General features: G+C 51.6%; 1 protein-coding gene across 1 annotated transcript in view; it reads left to right on the top strand.

Annotated features, from left to right (window-relative positions):
- The window catches only part of LOC132506302 (myosin-16), a 58,082-nt gene that overhangs the window by 9,693 nt on the left and 25,732 nt on the right, over positions 1–22,657 (top strand). Inside the window, exons 6-22 of the mRNA XM_060124822.1 lie at positions 152–248; positions 1,108–1,200; positions 2,145–2,208; positions 2,591–2,689; positions 3,798–3,901; positions 4,711–4,849; positions 5,722–5,990; positions 7,555–7,725; positions 9,239–9,418; positions 11,126–11,252; positions 12,043–12,101; positions 13,018–13,105; positions 13,489–13,606; positions 14,792–14,987; positions 18,025–18,174; positions 20,308–20,481; positions 22,146–22,373. Coding sequence (XP_059980805.1) covers positions 152–248; positions 1,108–1,200; positions 2,145–2,208; positions 2,591–2,689; positions 3,798–3,901; positions 4,711–4,849; positions 5,722–5,990; positions 7,555–7,725; positions 9,239–9,418; positions 11,126–11,252; positions 12,043–12,101; positions 13,018–13,105; positions 13,489–13,606; positions 14,792–14,987; positions 18,025–18,174; positions 20,308–20,481; positions 22,146–22,373 — 2,356 coding nt within the window. The remainder of the gene's footprint in view (positions 1–151; positions 249–1,107; positions 1,201–2,144; positions 2,209–2,590; positions 2,690–3,797; positions 3,902–4,710; positions 4,850–5,721; positions 5,991–7,554; positions 7,726–9,238; positions 9,419–11,125; positions 11,253–12,042; positions 12,102–13,017; positions 13,106–13,488; positions 13,607–14,791; positions 14,988–18,024; positions 18,175–20,307; positions 20,482–22,145; positions 22,374–22,657) is intronic.

The following is a 22,657-nucleotide window of genomic DNA, read 5'->3' as shown; positions in this document are numbered from 1 at the left end:
TCCATGTCCCCAAGTCCCCTTCTGCCCTACCCTGTCTGTCCCTGATGGGTAAGATGTGATGATGCCCAGCCCATACCTTTCATCGCGTTGCTTCTCTGCGGGCAATCCCCTCTTTGTCCTTCACTCATCTGCTCTCGTTTTCCACCTGCAGTGGAGAATCTGGTGCAGGCAAGACTGAGAACACGAAGAAGGTCATCCAGTACTTTGCCAACATCGGAGGAACTGGCAAACAGTCCTCGGATGGGAAGGTAGGGCCGACTGGGCACAGCTGCTCTCTGGGTTAGGGCCGCTTTACAGATGAGGAGACGAAGGCTTAGAGGGAAGCGACTTGGGTGGGGACCCATAGGGAAAAGATGGCTGCAGTCCCAGATCTGACCCACTGGATGGACTCTGATGCCCCAGGCCACATCTGCCCCCAGAAGTGCCAATGCTAGAGCTCCTTGTGCTTAGCGGGGTAGAAAGGGGACTGCCAGCTCCTGGTTAAGCTGCTTCTGCAGGCCCTGGCAGCCCCAGAGCGCAGGGAGCACTAGCTGGGCCAGCAGCAGCTGTAAAAAGCTGACAAAAGGGGCTTCCCTGGTGGCGCAGTGGTTGCGAGTCCGCCTGCCGATGCAGGGGACACGGGTTCGTGCCCCGGTCCGGGAGGATCCCACGTGCCGCGGAGCGGCTGGGCCCGTGAGCCACGGCCGCTGAGCCTGCGCGTCCAGAGCCTGTGATCCACAACGGGAGAGGCCCTCGTACCGCAAAAAAAAAAAAAAAAAAAAGCTGACAAAGAGGAAAGGAAGACTTCGGTGGAAGACCAGGGATGCCCAAGGAAGGGTTTTCAGGTTCACATAGGAATCTCTCCACCAAGAGCAAAAGGAAGAAATAACAGCTAAGAGTCAAAGCCTCTCATCTGGCAGGGGCCCTCCAATGTCAGGGTCTGCAGGGGGACAGTCCTTACTTAGGCGGTGGCCCTCCTCCCAGGTCCCCTCTAGTCCCGCTCTCCCTGCCTCCCCAAGGCTGTGCCCTTCCTGGGTTCCTGGCACATATACCACTGTCATGTGAAAGCCCTGGGTCCCCAGGCAGCAGCCGACAAGCCACCCCACCTTGTGTTTCTCTCTGGGTCAGGGGTCCCTGGAGGATCAAATCATCCAGGCAAACCCTGTTCTGGAGGCATTTGGGAACGCCAAGACCACCAGAAACAACAACTCCTCCCGTTTCGTAAGTGTGACAGTGGCAGTGGTGGCCCTGGGGGTGGCAGGACAGGCATTATCACCCCATTCCAAGGAAGGAAATCAAGGCTGATTGAAACTCACCAATGGGATGAGTCAAGTCATGGCATCTCCTTCCCAGAGATTTTTATCCGTCAGGGTCTATATCAACTAGAGTCCAGTTCAGTATTGAAATCCAGGTGCTTGAATGCAGAGATGTGGGTACACAGTGATGGAGGGGCTGAGAAATTAAAACAGGAGAGCCAGAGATTTGCAGTGGCTGGAAGCTGACAACGTCCCGCCCCCGACCAGGGGGACCATGGCTGGCAGGATGTAGGAGAGACGCTGTCCCCGGGGCCCTGGTGGATTCTGAAGCTGGTCTGGTGGGAGCTGGGGTCATAGAAGGAGCTCTGTAGTGCCCCGCCTTTCCCTGCTGAACCCCCATCTCCGGCTGGGGCCTCTCACTGCCTGGGGAAACAGGGCTGGGCAGGGAGGAGGTGGGGGCAGGTGAGTAGAGGTGAGGGCAAAAGGTGATGGAGATACAGAGAGTCCTATTTCCAGGAGAGTTTGTCCTTGGTTCTGCCAAAGGTCAGGGAGAGGGATGTGGTGTCTCTCCATAAGGAGACGTGGTACAGCGCCCCCTATACGTGGCTGGTCAAATTCCCACCACTCCTGCCTCAAAGCCGAATTCCAAAGGGCCCCAGCCCCTCCTGTGGGGCACTCGTCTGCCCCACAAGGTCCCAAAGCCGCAGGCTACCCCCAGACCCTAGATTTAGCTCCAACACCCTCCTTCTCTGCCCATCCGAGTGGGAAACCCACAACTCCACATACAGCCGCCTCTGGCCCAGTTACCTTCCTGCAGTGCCCTTAGAATTCGGGGGGCGGGGCAGCCAAACCCGGGTCGCAGGTTGGTCTAGAGCTCCCTCACGACCCTCCCCTCTCCTCCCTGCTCAGGGAAAGTTCATCCGGATCCACTTCGGAACTACAGGCAAGCTGGCCGGAGCTGACATCGAGAGCTGTGAGTCAGGCTGCTTTTGGAGGGTTCTTGGGGCTGGGACCAGCTACACAATGCGTGGGGTACAGCACACAATGAAAGCGCGGGGCTCCTTGTTCAAAAAGTGTTAAGAATTTCAAAACAGCAGCAGAAGGACTCAGTGTGGGGTCCTTCTGAACACAGCCTGCCACACCCAGGAGGCCGGCCCTGCCCCCGGGTTCCCCCCCATCAGGAGCCAGCCCCCCCCCCCCCCCCCCGCCCAGGCCGTGGGTCTGGGGCAGAAGAAGAGTGGACCCATGACTGGCCATGGCACTGGGCTTTATGGGGAGGGGAGCCCTGCTTTTCATGGAGCCCTGAACTCCAGGAGAATGGGCTGAACTCATGGGCATGTCTTATTCTTTTCCAGATCTCTTAGAGAAATCTCGTGTCATCTCACAGCAAGCAGCTGAGAGGGGCTACCACATTTTCTACCAGATTCTCTCTAACAAGAAGCCTGAGCTTGTCGGTAAAGATCTTTATGTCTGTCTGACTGTCCCTTAACTCGCTTTTCCTCTATTTTCAATAACGAAAGAATTCCCATGTATGGAGGGTTTGGTGTCATACCTGCAGTTCTACATGAATCCCTTTAGTTTAGAGTTATGTGAAGAGGTTATAGGGAAGTTTCTCAAAGTTCTACTCACATCCATCTTCACAACAGACTATGAGGCTTCACACTATTTTTGGCCCATTTCACAGATGGGGCCTTGAGATGCCTGCAACTCATGGCTGAGACATGGACCTGGGATATAGGGCTTTAGACCCCCCACGTCTTGCTCGGACAGCAGCAGAGATGTCAGCCCAGGACGACTGCATGTAACAGGCTCCCCTCTGAGTGGACGTAGCCCACTGAGTACACAGCTTGGAAAGCACACTGCACTCACCCCCTCAGCTTGATGCCCTTGTGCAAGCAACAACCTGTTCAACTGTCCATGGCAGACCTGCTCAGGATCTAAGGTCCAGAGAGGGATGAAGACTCAATCTTCCACATATACACCTCCTAACCTAGCCAGAGACTAAGGCAATGAGTATCATCCCCCACCCATTTCTTGCATCCATGTCTCTTCCAAGAGTGAAAAAACAAACATAGACCAAGAGGGGCACGTATTTGAAGAAAAATAGAAGTGAGCATATTTCTTTGTAAAAGTGACAACATCCCATGCATATTATATGCAAGTGATTATTATTGTCTGCTGCAATTGTCCTGTTACCTTCTGCCTTTGAGTGCGACCTGCTCTTTACAGGACAGAGAAAGGAGAAAGATATGCACTCGTTTATTCCAAAAATATCTACTGGTTGCCTACTAGGTGCCAGGTACTGGGCCAAGTGACAAAGGGCACAACCAAGTTCCAGAGACCCTCTTGCCACTCTAAAGTTCTTCATATGCCCTGTTCAAGTCCCTCCATGACTCTGGGTGATCCCAGAGGGCAGGGACCACGTCGTATTCAGCCCTGTAACCCCCATGATGACACCACCATGCCTGGCACATGGGAGGCATGTAGAGATATGGGTTAAAAATGAAGAAGAAGAAAACCACGTGTCACTAAGCTGCTAACCTGCTTTCCTGCTCTTGGCAGAGAGTCTTCTGCTGGTCCCCAACCCTAAGGAGTACTTCTGGGTGAGCCAGGGTGTCACCACCGTGGATAACATGGACGACGGGGAGGAGCTGCAGGTCACAGACGTGAGTACTCAGCATGGCTGGGGAAAGACAGGGAAACTTTGGGGCCCTGCAGGCACTGCCACCAGTACTGCGTGGGTCGGGGATCGGGGGGGGGACACTCAGAGCCACCAGGCAGCAGCCTGGATTCTCCCATGGAGATTTCTGGGGTTTGCAGCTGGCATTTTTCCCAAGGCTGTCGTAGCAAGCAGTTTCTCTTTGCAGAGTTGAACTGGAATGTGATAGGGACTTAAGGGGGCCAACTACTCCACGTGACTTTTCCTCCTCCCCAGTGCAGCTAGATGTGACACTCTAGTCCCACCAGTTCCCACGGCACCCTCTCTCTCCTTCTTTGTGACATGGAGCACCTGAGAATTCTGTTAGGAATATTGTGTACTCTCTCCTCCCTGACAGCCGAATTGATTCCTGATGCACCTTTGCCTTCCCCTTCTCCTGGTACCTAGCTAGGAGCCTAAACAGTAATAATGATGGGAAGAATAACACTACTTCCTGGTTATTATTATGTGTCAAGCACAGGACTAAACATTTACACATCACTTTGGTTTATCCTAATGATCACCTACCACCACCCATTTTGCAGAAGACTAAACTGAGGCCAGAGAGGTTAAATAAATACAACGACTATCTCATGGAGCATCTGGTCTGGACTCCTTGGAGGAAAACAGTCCTCCCTCTCTCTGGTCAGGGCGTGTCTGACCTCCAGAGTCCACAGCGTGCCGCAGCAGCCCATAGGGGCCACCCCATGGTGGCCTCCACTCTGTGGAACAGGGAGCCAGGAGTTTCTTGGCTTTCTTCTCCCTGTGGCCTTGCAGGTAGCCTTTGGCGTGCTGGGCTTCAGCTCCGAGGAGAAGATCGGCGTGTATAAGCTGACTGGGGGCATCATGCACTTTGGCAACATGAAGTTCAAGCAGAAGCCCAGAGAGGAGCAGGCTGAAGTGGACACCACGGAGGGTAGGTGTGGGGCGGGGGCCATGCAGGGAGGAAGCAGCCGGCGGGGGTAGGGGCTCGGGGCTCTCTAGGGCTTCCTGCACATTTCAGAGACACGCTGTAAACCGAGAATGTTCCTTTGATATCCAGACATCAAGATCCTTGGGAAGGCATGTCAGAGTCGGAGACATAATTTTGGCTTCTATATTGCTTTGCCCCTTCACCTTGAGCAAGCGTGGAAACCGTATCAGACCTCTGTTTTCTTTTTTTTCCCCTCATTCTTAAATTGTTTTAATTGAAGTATAGTTGATGTATAATATTATATAAGTGACAGGTGTACAATATAGTGCTTCACAATTTTTACAGGTTATACTCCATTTATAGTTATTATAAGATATTGGCTATACTCCCTGTGTTGTCCAATATACCCTTGTAGCTTATTTTATACCTAATAGTTTGTACCTCTTACTCCCCTACCCCATCTTTCCCCTCCCCCGCTTCCCTCTCTCCACTGGTAGCCACCAGTTTGTTCTCTATATCTGTGAGTCTGCTTCTTTTTGGTGATATTCACTAGTTTGTTGTATTTTTTAGATTCCACATATAAGTGATATCATACAGTACGTGTCCTTATCTGTCTGACTTATTGTATCTACCATAATGATCACCAAGTCCAGCCATGTTGCTGCAAATGCCAAAATTTTGTTCTTTTTATGGCTGCAGAGTATTCCACGGTATATCTATGGCACAGCTTCAGACCTCTGTTTTCTTGTTGGCAACATGGGGGTCTCCTCCCCCTCCCCCCAGCCCCTTCTCTAAACACGATAGACAGTGCTGGAGTTCTCTGGGGCAGGGCACCATCTTTGTTTCACTCACCTGCTTCTTCCATCCCTACTCAGTGGCCGACAAAGTCGCCCATCTCATGGGTCTCAATTCTGGGGAGCTCCAGAAGGGCATCACCAGGCCCCGGGTCAAAGTAGGCAACGAGTTTGTGCAGAAGGGCCAGAACATGGAACAGTGCCAGAACTCCATCGGGGCCCTGGGCAAGGCCGTCTATGACAAGATGTTCAAGTGGCTGGTGGTCAGGATCAACAAGACCTTGGACACCAAGATGCAAAGGCAGTTCTTCATCGGGGTGCTGGACATTGCCGGCTTCGAGATCTTTGAGGTGTGTCTGGCCTCGCATTCCGTCTCTGCTTTGGGGTGGCCACCCTCCTTCGATAAGTGACTTTTCACCAAGGTTCTCTTGTTTCCTTGGACCTGGGGCCGGCCGACCTCAGTCTGCTCCTGGCTCTCTGGCCTCTGGCTTTCGGAAAGTTCCATCTTCATTTGTACGGTGCCAAGTCACAAAGAACAGGGAGAACATAACAGATAGAATGAGCGCCGTGCTGGCTGGATCCAGCCTGTACTGGCTCACCAGAACTGACTGGTGAATTTTCAAGAACTCTGTGACCAGTTGCCATCCTGTTGACACATGTCCGAGGTGTATTTACACCATGGAGATCAGCCCACACTACAAATCAGGCTTTTTTTGAGAGAGAGAGAGAGCTGATTTATCAGCACACTACTGGTGGCTCCCACCTCTTGCCCACAAAAATGAGGCTCAGGTCTCATCATAAGATGAGTGCCATGGGTCAGGAAGATTTTACCTTTGTAATTGGAGGCAGCATGATTAGGAGTCGGGAGACCTAGTTCTGGACTCGGGTTGGCCACCAACTAGCTGTGTGGCCTTCGGACAGTGGCCCTCTCTGAGCCTCAGTTGTCTCAACTCTAAAATGAGCAGTCTGGAAGAGATGACCTCTAAGGTCCATTTCAGCTCCACTGTCCTATTATTCTAAGATGGGTTAAAAAAATAGTTTAGCCCAATTTCTCTCAGGCTCTAAAAGGCTAATGTGGCTGCTGTCTATAGTAGAATCATTTAATTCCATAGGTGGAAAGAACCTTAGAGAGAGTTTCCAAACCACGCCGCCTGGACTTCTGGGCAGCCGCTGATGGCCAGCAGGGTGAGGCCAGGGAGTGAGGATGACACCTGTGTCAACAGCAGGGCAGGTGCAATAGACAAATGGGGCTGGAATCCCAGCTCCTCCACTTCCAAGCTGTGTGCCTCTGTGTCCCCATCTTTGATGAGGACACTCATCATTCTTGCCTTGTAAGGGTTTTGAGCAGATGCAGCTTAGCCAGGGTCTGACACACGTACTTGCTCCATGCAGGTTGCTCTGTGATGACAATGGCACCTCTCCTTTGACCTGTTTTTCATATGAGGCTTCAGCAGGGGGTTTCATTCAGAGAAAGCAGTCTCTGGTTTAAAAAAAATAAAAAGGCTTATAAACCCCTCAAACAGCTTCATCCTCCAGATGAGGATGAGAAAAACCAGAGAGAGAGAGAACTGTCTAAAGGCACACAGGAGGTCAGAGCAATAAAGCATCTCAAATGATCCATCTCTAGAAATAAAATGATGTTCATTAACCACACGGGGCCAGAGTCTGAGTTTTGGGTGCTGGCAGCAGCACTGGGTGGCCCGGGTTCTGTGCCTTTGCAGGGGAGGGTAGCTGAGAAGGGCTTCTTGCAGGGCCAATGGGAGCACTGACCGGGTGGTGGGTGCATCCGGGGAAATGCCAGACACTGGTCGGCCCTCAGCAAGCTTTAGCTCTGCTTGTGGATCAGCTTTCAATCCGGGGAGAGGCTGTGTCTGCGTCCAGGCTAATGCGCCTCTTTCTGTCTTCCTGCCACAGTTCAACAGCTTCGAACAGCTGTGCATTAATTTCACCAACGAGAAGTTGCAGCAGTTCTTCAACCACCACATGTTCGTGCTGGAGCAGGAGGAGTATAAGAAGGAGGGCATCGACTGGGTCTTCATCGACTTTGGCCTTGACCTGCAGGCCTGCATCGACCTCCTGGAAAAGGTACAACACTTCTCAAAGGAGGGGCTTGGAGAGAGGTCGGGACCCTGGGGCACATCTCAGGAAGGGATTTCACTGGGGCCTGTGGTTTCGGGGGAGTCAGCAACATGGCAGATGACCTCAGTTTATCTGACCTCAAGCTTCCTCTCTGCAGAATGGGTACAACAGTCACTGCAATGGCCACTGTTAGTTCGGCTGTTTTATGCCTTCACTCATTGGATCATCACAAGCTACCAATGGTGGGGAGGAATTTATTATAACCATTTCACAGAATTTATTATAAACATTTCACATTGAGGCACAGAAAGAGGAAGTCACCTATCCAAGGTCATCCATCCTATGAGTGGCAGAGTTGGGTTTTAACCAAGGCCATCTAATAGCCTCCCCTGTAATCACACCATAGGGAATGTTTTAACAAATGGCCTCATTCAGGAATATATAGGATTAGAAAATGCAAATTATTATATATATAATGGATAAACAACAAGGTCCTACTGTATAACACAGAGAACTATCTTCAATATCTTGTGATAAACCATAATGGAAAAGAATATGAAAAAGAATGTATATATATATATGTATAACTGAATCACTTTGCTGTACAGCAGAAATCAACACAAAATTGTAAATCAACTACACTTCCATGAAATAAATCTTTTACAAAAATTTAAAAGAAAAGAAAAAATAATATATACTGTTTGATTAAATGCAGAAAAGGGATAGAAAAAGGACATTAACAAGACAGATGACAAAATTTGAACAAAGTCCGCACAGACTTCGATTTCTTAGTTTGATTTCGTAGTTTTCATCATTATGTACAGAGGTTATGGTAACATTTGGAGAAGTTGGATGAAGGATATACAGGAATGCTTTGCACCATTTTTGCAAGCCTGAAATTATTTCAAAGTAAAAAGTTAAAAAATAAAGAAAGAACATACCTTGTCTCCGAGGTTCACCCTCAGGCCCGTCATAGAGAAGCTATCATCCAGGCAGCCAAGGGTCTTCGATAGGGACCAGCCTTACCTCCCTGGAAAAGTCTCCAAAACAGGCAGTGGACTGCCTGTCCCGCAATACCTACAAATACCTGCCCGTCCAGCTGTCACAGAGCCTGAAACGCCCTCATGCTGGAGCTTTGGGATCAAGCGTTGCTTTCTTCCAGGAGTCTGCTTTAGAAGAGAAGACGGGTGTCATTGATGATGTCACCATTTTTCTGAGAGCCAAGCCTGCCTGGCACCACTATTTGGGTGGGATTAGCATTTGGGGAGCTATGTAGCCCCCTCAGAGACGTCAGTCTTCCCTTCTTTTGGACCTGATGAATTCTAGCCTCTTTCAAGTCTAAAAGGTCGTGGCATTCGAAGGCCATGGAAGACTAGACCATTCCCAGAGGTCACTGCCCAGAGTTCTGCAACCTGGCCGGCCATGTGGGGTCTGGGGCACCCCTCCCACCAGCCCCAGGCCAGCACCAGAGTCACCCCATTGGCCCCCTCCAATGCCATCCACTCCTCTTCCCTTCTAGCCCATGGGCATCTTCTCCATCTTGGAGGAACAGTGTGTCTTCCCCAAGGCCACCGACGCCACATTCAAGGCAGCCCTGTACGACAACCACCTGGGCAAGTCCAGCAACTTCCTCAAGCCCAAGGGGAGCAAGGGCAAGGGGCCCGAGGCCCACTTCGAGCTTGTCCACTATGCAGGCACCGTGAGTACCTCCTCGGCACCCTCTGTGTCCACCTGCCTGTTGCCTCCATCTCCCACAAATGTAGGTCTGTCCTGCCACACCCTCGCTGAGGCCTCCTCCCTCCCCCTAATGCAGCCACCATCGAACAGGGTGATCAGTTGATCGAAAAGACCTCTGGCTTGTACTTCCTCCTCACTTCTCCCTCTGGGAGTTCCAAAGCAATCTAGCCAAGGATGCCCAGCAGTTCATGCCCTCAGACCCGCCAGGGCCATGCCATTGTCTATGGCCCTTCGTTTGACGGCTGAACTTCGATCTTGGTCAGAAATGGCGATGTTTGCAGGGAATTCCCTGGCGGTCCAGTGGTTAGGACTCCGTGCTTCTACTGCAGGGTGCACGGGTTCAACCCCTGGTTGGGGGACCTAAGATCCCACATGCCACGCAGCAAGGCCAAAAAAAAAAACCAGACAAAACTTGCAAAAAGAAGGAAAAAAAGTCCATGAGTCCATCAATTATTCCCCAGTTGACTCATTCATCCCTCTGACAGCACGTGGCCACCAAACTAACAAGGTGACATTTACGGAGTGGCTTTTTCACTCATGACAAACCTAGTCCTTGGGGAAGAGGGAAATTAAGTTCAGCCAGGACTCAGGTTTATTTGAATAATTGACGGGGGAAACAATCAGTGTTGCCATCAATGCCAATGCCTCCTGTTACCAAGGAGTTTGTTGAGCCTCTCTGGGTTTCGCTGTGGGGAAATGGCAGGCTTAGGACAGAGCTGTCAGGAAAGCTGCTGTTGGACTGGGCATTGGGGCTTTTATCATCTCAACAACCATGATAATGCCAACTACTGGCCAAATGGACTGTGCCGCTACCCAGAGCAAACGGGCGTGGGGCTGAATTGCAGTGTTCCACCCCACCCTCCACGATGGAATGAGAAGGGCTCGGTGTTTGTAGCAATGGGACATCCAAAGTCAAATGGGGCCTATGCACTTCCAAGAAGGCTCTAAGATGAGGCCCAGAGGTTATGAATGTCATACACCACGCAGGAGAAGGAAAGCCCAAAGGTTTTGTCTTCTCATCTGCATCCCTAGGCTCTCCGTGCTCAACGGAAGGATCTGAAAGGCATCTTCCTCTTTGCCTCTCCAGCTGGGGCTACATGGCAAAATGGGAACCAGAAATTAGTGGATGTCCAATTACTTGGACACAGGAAGCCCCCAGTTTGGATGGATGGAGCCCAACTCCCACCAAGCAATGGCGGGGGGATGTGTGCTTCTCAGCAAGGAGAGAACAGATGCCCTTGTAGGGAGTTCTTCATGTTGTTTGGGATGCCACTGGTCAAGGTCAATCACTGAGCTAGGAATAAGGTCAGCCAACCTGGGTAGAAGAAGACCCAGGGGTCAGGGAGGCTCAGTGTGGTCAGCAAAGCAAGACATATAAAAGAAGGTCACACCTGGCAAAGAGTAGCTGGGGAGTCCTGGTGTGTGGGTAAGCTCAGAGACAGGGTGCCCTAGACAGGCAAACTGCAAATGCCCAAGAGATGGGGGTTCATGGACATCCCGGGACTCCAGGCAAGTCATCAGGACAGGAACTGAAGTCCCAGGAGATGGGGCTGAAGGTTGGTCCTGGGAACCCAGAGTAGACAGAGATGTAGGTTGAGGTTCTGGCTGTGGGACCTGAAAGGTGGAACCTGGGCCTGAAATGTAACCACTGGCATTTGCCCCCTTCCAGGTGGGTTACAACATCACGGGCTGGCTGGAGAAGAACAAAGACCCCCTGAATGAAACAGTGGTGGGCTTGTTCCAGAAATCAAGCCTGGGGCTCCTAGCCCTTCTCTTCAAAGAAGAGGAGGCTCCAAGTATGGCTGACCCCTCGTGTGTCCAGTCTCTCTGTGCCGATACCCTTTAGCGGCCAGAAGTAGAAAAAAAAGAAAACAAAAACTCTCATATTTGACTCTTGTTGAATGAATGAATGAATGAACAAACGAATGAATGAATGAATGACAAGTTGCATGAGATCGGCTATGGATGCTACTGCAATAAAGAGGTACAGATGCATCCTGGGAGCTTCCTCCATCAACCGAATTGATCACTGGGCCCATATCACGTCTAGGTGGAGCGATATTGCTTTGGAAAAGTTGATGCCCAAAAGCTCTGTGCTTATTTTCTGTTCCCTGCTCTCCTGTCTGAGCTAAATGTCAAGCTCAGTTCTGCCTCCTACCCAGTAGAGGTCATGTGACCCATAGGGGAACACCCAACAGGGCCGCCACTTAGAGGGACAAGAACTGCAAATCTCCTTGGGCTCAGAGATGTGTGCACCACCAGCATGAAATTCCTCCAGATCGTGTGGGGTCTTCCTCCTCCCCAGGCAATGGCAGCAGTGTGTTGCCTTGGGCCAGCCCTAAATCACAAAGGGCTACAGACCCTCCAGGAAGCACAGCACGCCTTGTGACTGTTATGCCACAGTCAGCCCGTTCACCCTCTCCCTGGTAGATCTCGTTTTCCTGGTGTGGGGGTCCCACCTCATCTAGTCCCCAGACAAGTCTTTTCAAAACCAGAGAATGCACGTCCTTGACACAGAGCACTGAATGGGGCTGCCTGCCCCTGTGCTGGGTACTGATGTGAAACATGCTTATCTCTCTTCCTCAGCTGGAAGCAAGAAGCAGAAACGAGGGTCCTCTTTCATGACCGTCTCCAACTTCTACAGGGTAAGTAGAGGCTGCTCCAGAGGCCACCTTGTGACCACTGCCCCCAACCATCCCTTCCAATGGTGTAGTGGTCTGGCTGCCACCTCACGGCCCAGGACAAGATGATTTCATTTCTATGCCTATGGTTTCCTCTTTCATTTCAGGGGTCCGTTTCCTTCTGAAGAGGGCGCAGAACCACAGGACCATAGGGCAGAAAAAACCCTTAAAGATGGTCCAGTCTAACTGCGTTTTTTCAGATTGAAACCCAGAGGATGATGGGACGTGCCCAACATAACAAGTGGAAATATCAGTGCCTAAGATCTTGTGCTGGCAGGTCTTCTGGGCTGGGCACAACTTCCACAAAGTTTGGGCACTACTGGAAACATATCCCAAAGGCAGAAATGTAGCCAATGGTGAGATGTTGCACAGAGAATGATTTCAATATTTCCCAAGGATCTGGCTGTCCTGAGGCAGAGTGAGCCACCTCATTGGACGTATCCAAGTGTAAGAGGAAGGATCCTCTAGTAGGGAAGTTAAAAATGGTGAGGGATTTGTCCACACAGGCACTACGGTTCCTTCTAGTAGCAAGATTCTACGATGAGCCAGCACTGAACTCAGAGGGTCCCTCTTTCTGTAAAACATGTCACTTTGGGCAAGTTACTGGACCTTTGAGAGCATCACTATCTGACAGAACTTTCTGCGATGATGGAAATGTTCTCTTCTGTTCAATATGGCAGCCACTGTCCAATATGCTGTCCAGTACGATAGCCACTAGCCACACGTGGTTAGTGAGTACCTGAAAAGTGGCTGGTGTGACCAAAGCACTGAATTGTAATTGTAATTAAATTAATTAAACTCTAAACAAATACCTCTCCTGAGCACGGGTGTCCTGCAACACCAACGCCGAGCTTCACTCTTTCTTTCCTTCTACCCCCAGGAGCAGTTGAACAAGCTGATGGCCACCCTCCACAGCACCTCCCCCCATTTTGTCCGCTGTATTGTCCCCAATGAGTTCAAGCAATCAGGTACATCATGGGGACATGTCTCCCAGCTGGAAGTCCTCGGGATGTGTGAAGTTGGGGGTCACTCCAAATTAAGTCCACTTTTTAATCACCAGGAATGACTGGGGTAAAACGGGGCATTGAAAGAACCTCCAACAGTGGATCATCTAAACAGCACGTTCTAGCTACTTTGTAAAGCAGAGTGGTGCCCACCTAGGCAGAAGTCACACTCAGGAGAGCCTTTGGGCCTTGGCTGAATTGTGGGGGACCTGGGACACCCTGGGCAGTGACTGGAGGAGATTAGGGTTGAAGACCTGGATATTGAGTTCAGCCTCCTTGAGTGGCAAGGAGTGGCCTAGGGTACCCTAGGGTAGTGACTCCCCACCCTGTGCCCTCCCTCTTGGCAGGTGTGGTGGACGCCCACTTGATCATGCACCAGCTGGCTTGCAATGGAGTCCTGGAAGGCATCCGTATTTGCAGGAAGGGCTTCCCAAACAGGCTGCAGTACCCAGAGTTCAAACAGAGGTGAGTGGTGTCTTCCCGATACCTTGAGTACAGTTCTCGGTCTCCAGGGGTTGACTCTTGATAAATGTAGTCCCATTGGAGCAGACACTATGGGTACAGTGATGGACACTATCTCACTGTCTACTTCAGTACACAATGGCCCAACTTTGAATAGCCAGCACCTGCATTTCTTTGCCCGAGGGCTCTCTCTGGCTGCTAGAGCCTGCTTTGCTACTTGGCAGGCTGAAAGTATCAGGAATTAATGCCTCCCCAGGAGCAGCCCTCGACCAATGACTAAGGACACTTGGCATATAAATGCTTCAGCTCCCTCACCCTGATGATGGGCTAACTCTGAGGCATGTTCTATACTGGCTCTCAGACAGCTGTGTGTTGGTAAATGTTTAACAATGGGTCCTCCAAGTTAAATTTTTTTTTAAAAAAAAGAAGCCCTGATTTGTAATATCTTCCGATTTCCATGGTATAAATACTCCCACCATGGCTGACTTCAAGCTACCAATATGACATCACTGAATGCAGGGTTGGGGAGAGATGCACACAGGCGCTTGTGAGCCAGGGGGAGCTGTTCCCAGCACACAAGGGTCCCCCAGCAGCCTGAAGCCCCAGTTACCTGTTCTGATAACTGGCTTGATAACATGCCTTTTGCTGGCCTCCCTGACCCACTCCCCAACTCTGCCACCTCTCAGATAAACTACTTGCACTTGAATCCTGGTCTCAAGGTCTGATTCTGGGGGAACCCAAACTGAGACCTCCACCTGAGAGGTTAATTTACTTCGACCCCTTCCCTAATTGCTAGAACATAGGACTGCAGATTGATGGAGCAAGAAGGGTCACTAGAGGTCATCTTGTCCAAGCCCTCTGAAGTCCCTAGCTGGGGAAGGACTAAGGGAGCTACTGGCAGGTCAGGAAAATAAGCAGTTCTCTCATGTCTGGAGGAAAAGATGAAGAAGGAAAGATTTTGGTGCCTTCATTTCTAAGACCATCTCCCCGCTGAACTTCCAACCCACACCGACATCTACTCCCCAGCGTCTCCTGTCAGTCCCCTCCCTCTGCCTGCCATGGGCCTCTGCGAAGCAAGTCTAATCCCTGATTTGAAGGCCATCTCACAGGTCGATGATAACTGTGAGGGTAGACTTCCTGGGCTGCCAACTTGGGGATGATGGGGACTGCCATCGTCTCTCCCGACAGGTACCAAGTGCTGAACCCCAGCGTGATTTCTCAGGGGTTCGTGGACAACAAGAAGGCCTCAGAGCTGCTGCTCGGGAGCATCGACTTGGATGTGAATGAATACAAAATCGGACACACCAAGGTATGGTCTTCCCACTCAGGCTTGTCCCAAGAAGGTGGGTGTCAGGGTGTGAATTCCAGCTCAGCCGTAGACCAGGTGGTCAAGCCCCTCAGCTGCTGAGAGCCTCTGTGCCCTCTTCTGAAAAATCAGGGCTGGTAAAGCCAATCTCACAGGATTGGGAGTAGCGTGCGTGAGAACCCAGCTCAGACAGAGAGGTACTCAATAAACAGGAGAATATTAGGACTGCATGGGCCACAGATTTCTCAGAATAAAAGCAGCCGATCGGGATCAAGGTCCTGGACTGGACTGGGGCACCACGGTACGTGTGTGGGTGAGGTCCGGGGGTGAAGCACCCTAATCCCAGCCCACCCACACCACGAGTCCCAGCCCTGAGTTGGCAGGCGAGTCAGGGTTGACTCAGACAGAGCGGTCGCCTGATCCTGACTCATGGGGCCCATGTCTGTCCCACTTCCTGGCCCCGCAGAGTCCTGTCAGGATTGTAAGGGCCAGGCTGATGGTGGGAGGTGCCCATCGACACCTGCCCAACCAGACTCACCCCAACATGACAGTCAGGGTGATGCAAGAGGGGCCCTGGCTTTGCCTCAGGCTCGGAGCCTGCTGCCGTGCAGCCTGGAGTGGGTCACTTGACCGTCCTGGTCTCGTGGGGGGCACAGGCAGGCCCAGCTTCTCTGTGGGCCTGGTGTGGCACAATGCCCAGGGAAGCTCCCAGCTGCATGTACATCCAACACGTACGGAGTGCCTCCTGCGTGCCAGGCACAGTTCTAGGCTTAGGGATACGCAGGTGGACAGAACAGAAAGAGTCCCTAGCTCCCTACAGCTTGCTTTGTAGCCATTGGTGTTAGCAGGATTGTAATACTGCCTTCAAACCTGCCAGAACCATTAGCTTTGGCCTCCTGCACCACTGAGACGTGCTGTGTGGAGATAAATTGACTTATGGGAACTCTCAGGCTTTGTCACAGAATCACTGAATACCTGAGCTGGAGAGAACCTTGGAGACCAGCTCCTTCCCCCACCCCACCTTTGATGGGTGGGAAACTTAAGAAAGCCTGGAGAAGACATAGAGGTGACATGCCCAATTTCACAGAACTAGGCAGGACAGGGCAGGCCTCAGGCCCCTCGTCATGGGATCAGGGAAGTCACGTGACTTGTATCTGACACAGCTACCCCTGGGCAGACAGACTGATCTTGCTGTTGTTCAAGGGTTGCATGGGGCACCTCAGGTCCAGGTAAAGGCCTGGGGCTGCTGCGGATTGCTTTGCTCCCCGGTGCCAGGCAGGCTCTGGTGGCAGGGGCAGAAAAGAGAACAGAATGACTCCGCCTGTACACTGTGTCCCCATCCCTGGCTTTGGCTCACGTGGGCCTTCCCCACCAGCCACATGCTTGCCTCACTGCTCCTCAAAGACCAAACCTCAACCACAATTAATCTGGAAATATCAAGCCCAATGTCTCTACCCTACGATTGGTGGGGAGAGGGCAGAGGGAAGAAGCATCCCTTTCCATCCTTTCCCTGTCAGTATCCAAGCATCCACATCTTTATATTCATCTGGGGGCTCTAATCCCTGCCCCCACGTGTAGAATCAGAGATTCCCAGCGCTGAAAGGACTTGGGGTCCTGCACTCCCACTGGACAGGAGACGAGACCACGTTCCCCCAAAGGAGAGTGACTTAACCAAGGTGCCCTAGCACATCCAAAGCAGGTTGAGGACAGGTGTGGGTCTCCTGGTTCCTTCTATACTTCCAGAAGTTTCTATCATGTCCTATTAGAAGCCTATAAAAATATGGTGCATTATAAAACACACTGATAAAGCGATCACCCATAAGCCCACTTAAAAACCCAGAACTTCATCTTTACATCTCTTTCCTCTCCTTCCTCCCCACCCCAAGGAGTAACCTTTGTCCTGAATGTTAACTGTACCCTTGCCTTTTCAAAAACAGTTTTATCACATATGCACATGGCCCAAGGTTTGCCTGGTTTTGAGCTTCATGAAAGTTATCATACTTGGTATCTTATCTGACATGCTTTTGTCACTTAATCATGTTTCTAAGATTCATCCTTGTTGGCTGGTATGTGACGTTTGTTCATGGTCACAGCCATATCATAGGACTTCTGATGGCCATGCCACACCTGTCCCGTCTCCTGCCCTTGGAAATTGGATTGCTCCTTCTTTTCTCAGTTACCAACAATGCTGCTATCAACATCCTCACACATGGCCCTATGCAAGAATTTCTCTAGAACAAAGTTTTCAACTTTGGCTGTACATGAGAATCATCCAGACTGAGGGTGGGGGCAGAGAGGTTGGAACACCGATGCCTGAGCTCCCCACCCCAGAAACTGTTTGAAGTCACCTGTGTCCAGGCAACGGCATCTTTCCAAAGCCCTCCAGGTGGGGGCGATGTGCAGCCAGGGTTGAGATACACACTGAGGGAGTGACAACCAATTTCCAAAACTGTACTTACTCACCACCCACCCCCTCGTTGATTCACATACTTGCTAACACTTGTTTTATCAGAAGTCTTCAGTGTTGCAGATTGTGGGGGAGGGGGAGTGGTATCTTGTGACCTTAATTCGCATTGCCCTGAGGTTGGGTGTTTCTGGCCCTTTCTAACATGCATTGCAAAGCTGTTCTTCTTTTCCTGGGGACGAGTCCCACTCATAGAACAGAGCCGGATGCCTGAAATTGTGCACCACTGGGAAAACTCTGTCCCCCTTCTAGAAAGTCAACTCCCCCTGCTGAACCACTATCCCCTCTTCCCACTCCCATATCCCGTGGGACCATGACTGTCCCAAGGCTGCTTTGCATAGTGGTAAAAAGGAAGGCCCGTTGGCACCCTGCTGCGAGGCAGTCACCATAGGTAACAGTGAAGATCCAAACGATTTATCACAGTTTACTCAGAGCTTCACAGTTTGCAGAAGTACTTTCCCTGTTATCTCATTTAATTTTTATAGCAACCCTCTAAGGGAGGGATCAACAACCCCATTTCACAGATGAGGCACTGAGGCCCTAAGATGTGAGGAGGCATGTCCAAGGTGACCCAGCTAGTAACTGCAAGGCCAGGACTAGAGCCCACGGGAGTGTCCAAGAGCGAGAGGAAATAGATGCTGAGGCTGGCAGCATCATGAGGCATGCCTTCATTTTAACCCATGCAATGCTGGATTCTTCCCTTTTTTTTTTTTTTGCAGAGTTGGCCTGAAGGTCATCCAGCGGAACACACGCAAGTTCCTGGAGCTGCGTTTCTGGGGCTGGTGGAAGCTCTACAACAAGGTGAGGACTGAGGGGCCGCAGTCCTGGGCGGAGGGGCCTCCTGGGGATGGGAGGCCGTGGGATGCTGCAGGGACAGTCTGAAAATGAGGGCACCTTGGAGGAAGAGTGTAGCCTCCTTCCAGGAGGGGGCTGAATCCTCCCTGAGAAAAACGATAGTGTGTCTTCCCACCTTTCAACTCATCCCTCAAAATAAAACCCACTTAGGATGCAGAGAGCCCCCTCCCCACAAAAGTGGGCTTGGTGCGCAGTGCCTCACCCTTGGTCATGTCGAAGCATCTCAGCTCCTTCAGTGAAGTCCTGGACTTTAGGAAATCATGGGATCCGACCTCTCCTTTCCCAGGCTGTTCTGAGGCAGCAGTGGGGGTGAGTGAGTCAGCCAGGAGGGGAGGCTGCAGGCGCCCAAGTAACCAGTCCACCCTCAGCAAATGCAGGAGGCCACGAACCAACCTACTGCATGAGGCTCCAGTGGCGCTGGGGCATAGCGTCCCACCTGGGGTCCCTGTTACAAGGAAGCACGGCACTGGACCCGGGGGCAGGGCTGCCGCATTCAGGGGGCCGGAGGGCAGTGTTGTCTTGAGGGGCGGGGTGTTCAGGGCAGCTACGTGGAGGGTTGGCCCAGGCTCCAGATCATCTTAGGGGGCCCTGAGCCCCCGACAACTCAAGCAGAAGCTTCTCTCCCCTCCCCATAGGGAAGAACTTTCTAACAATCCATGCTGACCACAAATTGAAAGGGAGGGATAGTAAGTTCTGCATCCCCAGCGGTGCCCATGCACAGGCCGGCCCACTGGAGGGCCTGAGGCGGCAGAGGGATCTAAACAAAGATTTCTCAAATTTAGTCGGTATGGCATTTTCCCCACCTGTTCTATGACTGACCTTCTTTCTTTACATTAACTCACTGTTTTATTTCCAAATTTTTATTTTAAAAGGAAACTTCACATCCTTACCTGTCTCATCCTAAGCAAACGTTATGCATAAAACTGTGGATTTCAAGAGTTCTTTTCATTTTTAAAAATTATTATTTTTCAAAATCATGTATTAAACTATTACTTTTCAAAATTATTTTTAAAGTAACCATGTAACAATGAAAATCAAAAGGTTTCCATGCAAAGGTTGAATCCATCTCACCTGCCCCCTCAGTGTATGTATTACCCTTTGGGAAGCCCCAGACCAACAGCCTTTAAGATTCCTTCCAAGCCAGATATAAGTGACCACAGATGACAAGGAGACAGAGCCTAGAAACTTCTCTGCTCTTTACCAGAAAGTAAAACTTCACCACTTAAACATAGCGGAGCAAGATCCTGTTCCAATAAGTGAAAACATAAAATTAAGTTAAAATCCTTTACTCTTAGCGTGTTAAGTGAGCTCTAACCTTATTTAACTAAGTCAGATAAGCTGAATCAATGGAAAAAAACAACACCTTGGGGGAGGCTTTCACTGGATAAAAAGTGTAACACAGTTGCAAGTGATACTTACTATCACCTTTTTTTTTTTTGTGGTTCGCGGGCCTCTCACTGTTGTGGCCTCTCCCGTTGCGGAGCACAGGCTCCGGACACACAGGCTCAGCGGCCATAGCTCACGGGCCCAGCCGCTCCACGGCATGTGGGATCCTCCCGGACCGGGGCATGAACCCGTGTCCCCTGCATCGGCATGCGGACTCTCAACCACTGCGCCACCAGGGAAGCCCACTATCACCTTTTTATGCAAATTTTGCACTGCAATATCCCAGATCCCCACAGACCAGGCTGGCGATGACAGGTTTATCTGTCATCTTCAAAGAGAGGCCATTCCTTCTCCTAAATCCATGGTGTTTGCACTCCTGAACAATGTATCCATAGATCAGGAAATATCCCGAGGGCCTGTCCTGCCTGCTCTGCTTGGTGCTGTAGAGACACCGAGGGCAGGAGGGAGATGGGGAGGGGCAGAGGGCAGGGCTCGTGGTCTAGCAGGGCAGAGGACCCAATGGACCCAGGCACTCTTGTAGGATGAGAAGTGCCAAATGCACAGAGAGGTCCAGACAGGTGCTGTGGGTGCAGAAGAGGAGCGACTATTCCTGGCTGAAGGCAAAGCAGCCCACACCTAGTCCCCTGGCAAAGCCCATCTCCCTGACACTCTGCAGTGTTGTTCGCCACCCAGGTCAAGCCACTCCTGAATGTGGCTCGGCAAGAGGAGGAGATGAAGGCCAAGGAGGAGGAGCTGAGGAACGCCACGGCCAAGACGCAGGAGCTGCTAGGCAAGATCAAGGATCTGGAGGAGAAGATGGCCACGCTCAGCCAGGAGAAGAATGACCTCACCATCCAGCTGCAGGCAGTATGTGGGGCCCTGGGGGCAGCGGCAGGAGCTGGGGGCCTTGGCAAGAGTCAGACCCACAGAAGGAGGGAGAGTGGCCTTCTAAGAAGCTGTGTCCTTCCAGACGCTGGGGAATTCCCAGCCTTCTCTTTCTTTCATTGCCATGTCATCCTGGACCCAACTACCAAAAAGTCTCCATCAAATTCCTGTTCGCCCACAGCAACAGGCTGAGCACACACACATACAGTACATGCTGGGCCTGGGGGATCGTCCAGACATGGGGGCCACGAGATGGTGGGAGGAGCACCTCTGGGGTGAGCCTGGCTCCCTGGGGACCTAGGGAACTTGCCCTCTTTTCTCTGCTTCCTTTTCCTTGCCCATCAAGTGCAAACACAGAGGGGAGAACATATGACCTAGTTTCTGTGGGGAGCCTCACTCCCAATACGATGAGCAGGTTCACTGCCGTGACCCTTCTGGTTTACAAGGGTCCTTCCTTCTCTGATTCGAGCTTCACAACCACCTCATAAGACGCCCGATTTTCATGTGTATCTTCAGGGTAGGAAACTCCACTTGACCGACCTTTAGAGATTTGATCAAGGTCGCAAGCCGGTCAGTAGAAGACCCACAACTGGGAGGGGTCCAGTCCCATCCTGGTCATTCCTGCTCTGTCACAGCCATGTCTCCTCACCGAGAGAGTGTCAGCACTTGCATTAGCTATCCATTTTCCCCAAGCTGTCTCTGACATCTTTTCTCCCATCCTTTCCACCCCCCTGAGAAGTTGCTCAGGCTAGGACCCTCGTTTTATGTTTGGGGAGGCTGAGGCCGAGCGTGAATACAAGGATCAAAGAATCTTCCGTTTACAGAAGCGCCACCATGCGCTCCATCCCTTTATGCCTCACGATGACCATTTCCCTTATTTTGCAGAGAATTGAATTTCAGTAAATTTATGCCACGAACCAAAAGTCATCTAGCTGGTCTGGTCTTCTGACTCCATGGGCAGTTGTTGTCTTACACCACTGACCCCATCTCAGGGAGACCCCAGTGGACACCCCGCTTGTCCCTCCTCTGACACTTACTGCCTGTGTGACTTTTGACAACTCCACCCTCTCTGCATATCGGTTCCCTCATCTCTGAACCCTAGCTTATAGATGACACCTGTCTGGCTTGCTTCTCAGTGTTGTTATAAGGAGAAACCAGGGACGGGAAATGGTTTGTTAACACGGAAGTGCTAAATCAATGTTGGGAGTTATTTGGGTGGACGTGCCCCTCCACGTTGGCAGATGCAAGCACAGGCCCACATGGGATCAGTGGATGAGACGGCAGAGCCTGAACGGACAGAGGCGTCCTGCCTGAGTGGCCCGGGCTTCTCCTAGGCCACTGCTAATGCCTTAAGGTGAATCTGATCACCTGGGATCTCATTAAAAAGCAGATTCAGATGAAAAGGTCACAGGTGGGGACTGAGATTTTGCATTCTAACCGGCTCACAGGTGATGCTGCTGCTGCTGGTCTGGGGACCACACTCCTGGACGAGGCTTCGTCACCAAGAAGCTCAGAGATAGCCAGCCCCTGTCCAGCCCCCAGGACACGTTTGTTGGGGGCCCATCAGCCCGAGGCCTATCCGTCAGCACGTTCCCCTGCAGGTGCTCGGCCCCTGCCCTTGACCAATACTCTCTTTCTTCCACCAGGAGCAAGAGAACCTGATAGATGCGGAGGAGCGCCTGACCCAGATGATGAAGACCAAGATGGAGCTGGAGAGCCAGATCTCTGACATGCGGGAGAGGCTGGAGGAGGAGGAGGTCACATCGGCCTCGCTGAGCGCCACCAAGCGCAAGCTGGAGGGGGAGCTCAGTGACCTCAAGCGGGACCTGGAGGGCCTGGAGACCACGCTGGCCAAGACAGAGAAGGAGAAGCAGGTGGGGAGGCCCCTGGGCCAGACCCTGCTCCTGCCAGGGCCAGGGAACCCCCAGTTCCCTGTGTCCCCTGTATCGGCAGGGGCCACACCCAGAGCCCATATAGGAATGCTGCCCGGGACCCGAGCCACCAGCCACATGCAGCTATTTTAACTTAATTCATTACAATTTCAAATGTCGTTCCTCGGTCAACCTGGCCGCGTATGGAGGGCTCAGTAGCCGCTCGCAGCAAGTGCTACGATGTCGGATAGAGCAGACGGAGCACACGTCCATTGTTTGGACAGAGC

The sequence above is a fragment of the Lagenorhynchus albirostris genome, chromosome 15 (assembly GCF_949774975.1).
Source record: "Lagenorhynchus albirostris chromosome 15, mLagAlb1.1, whole genome shotgun sequence".
NCBI lineage: Eukaryota > Metazoa > Chordata > Mammalia > Artiodactyla > Delphinidae > Lagenorhynchus > Lagenorhynchus albirostris.
This window is presented reverse-complemented; position numbering and strand designations above follow the sequence as displayed.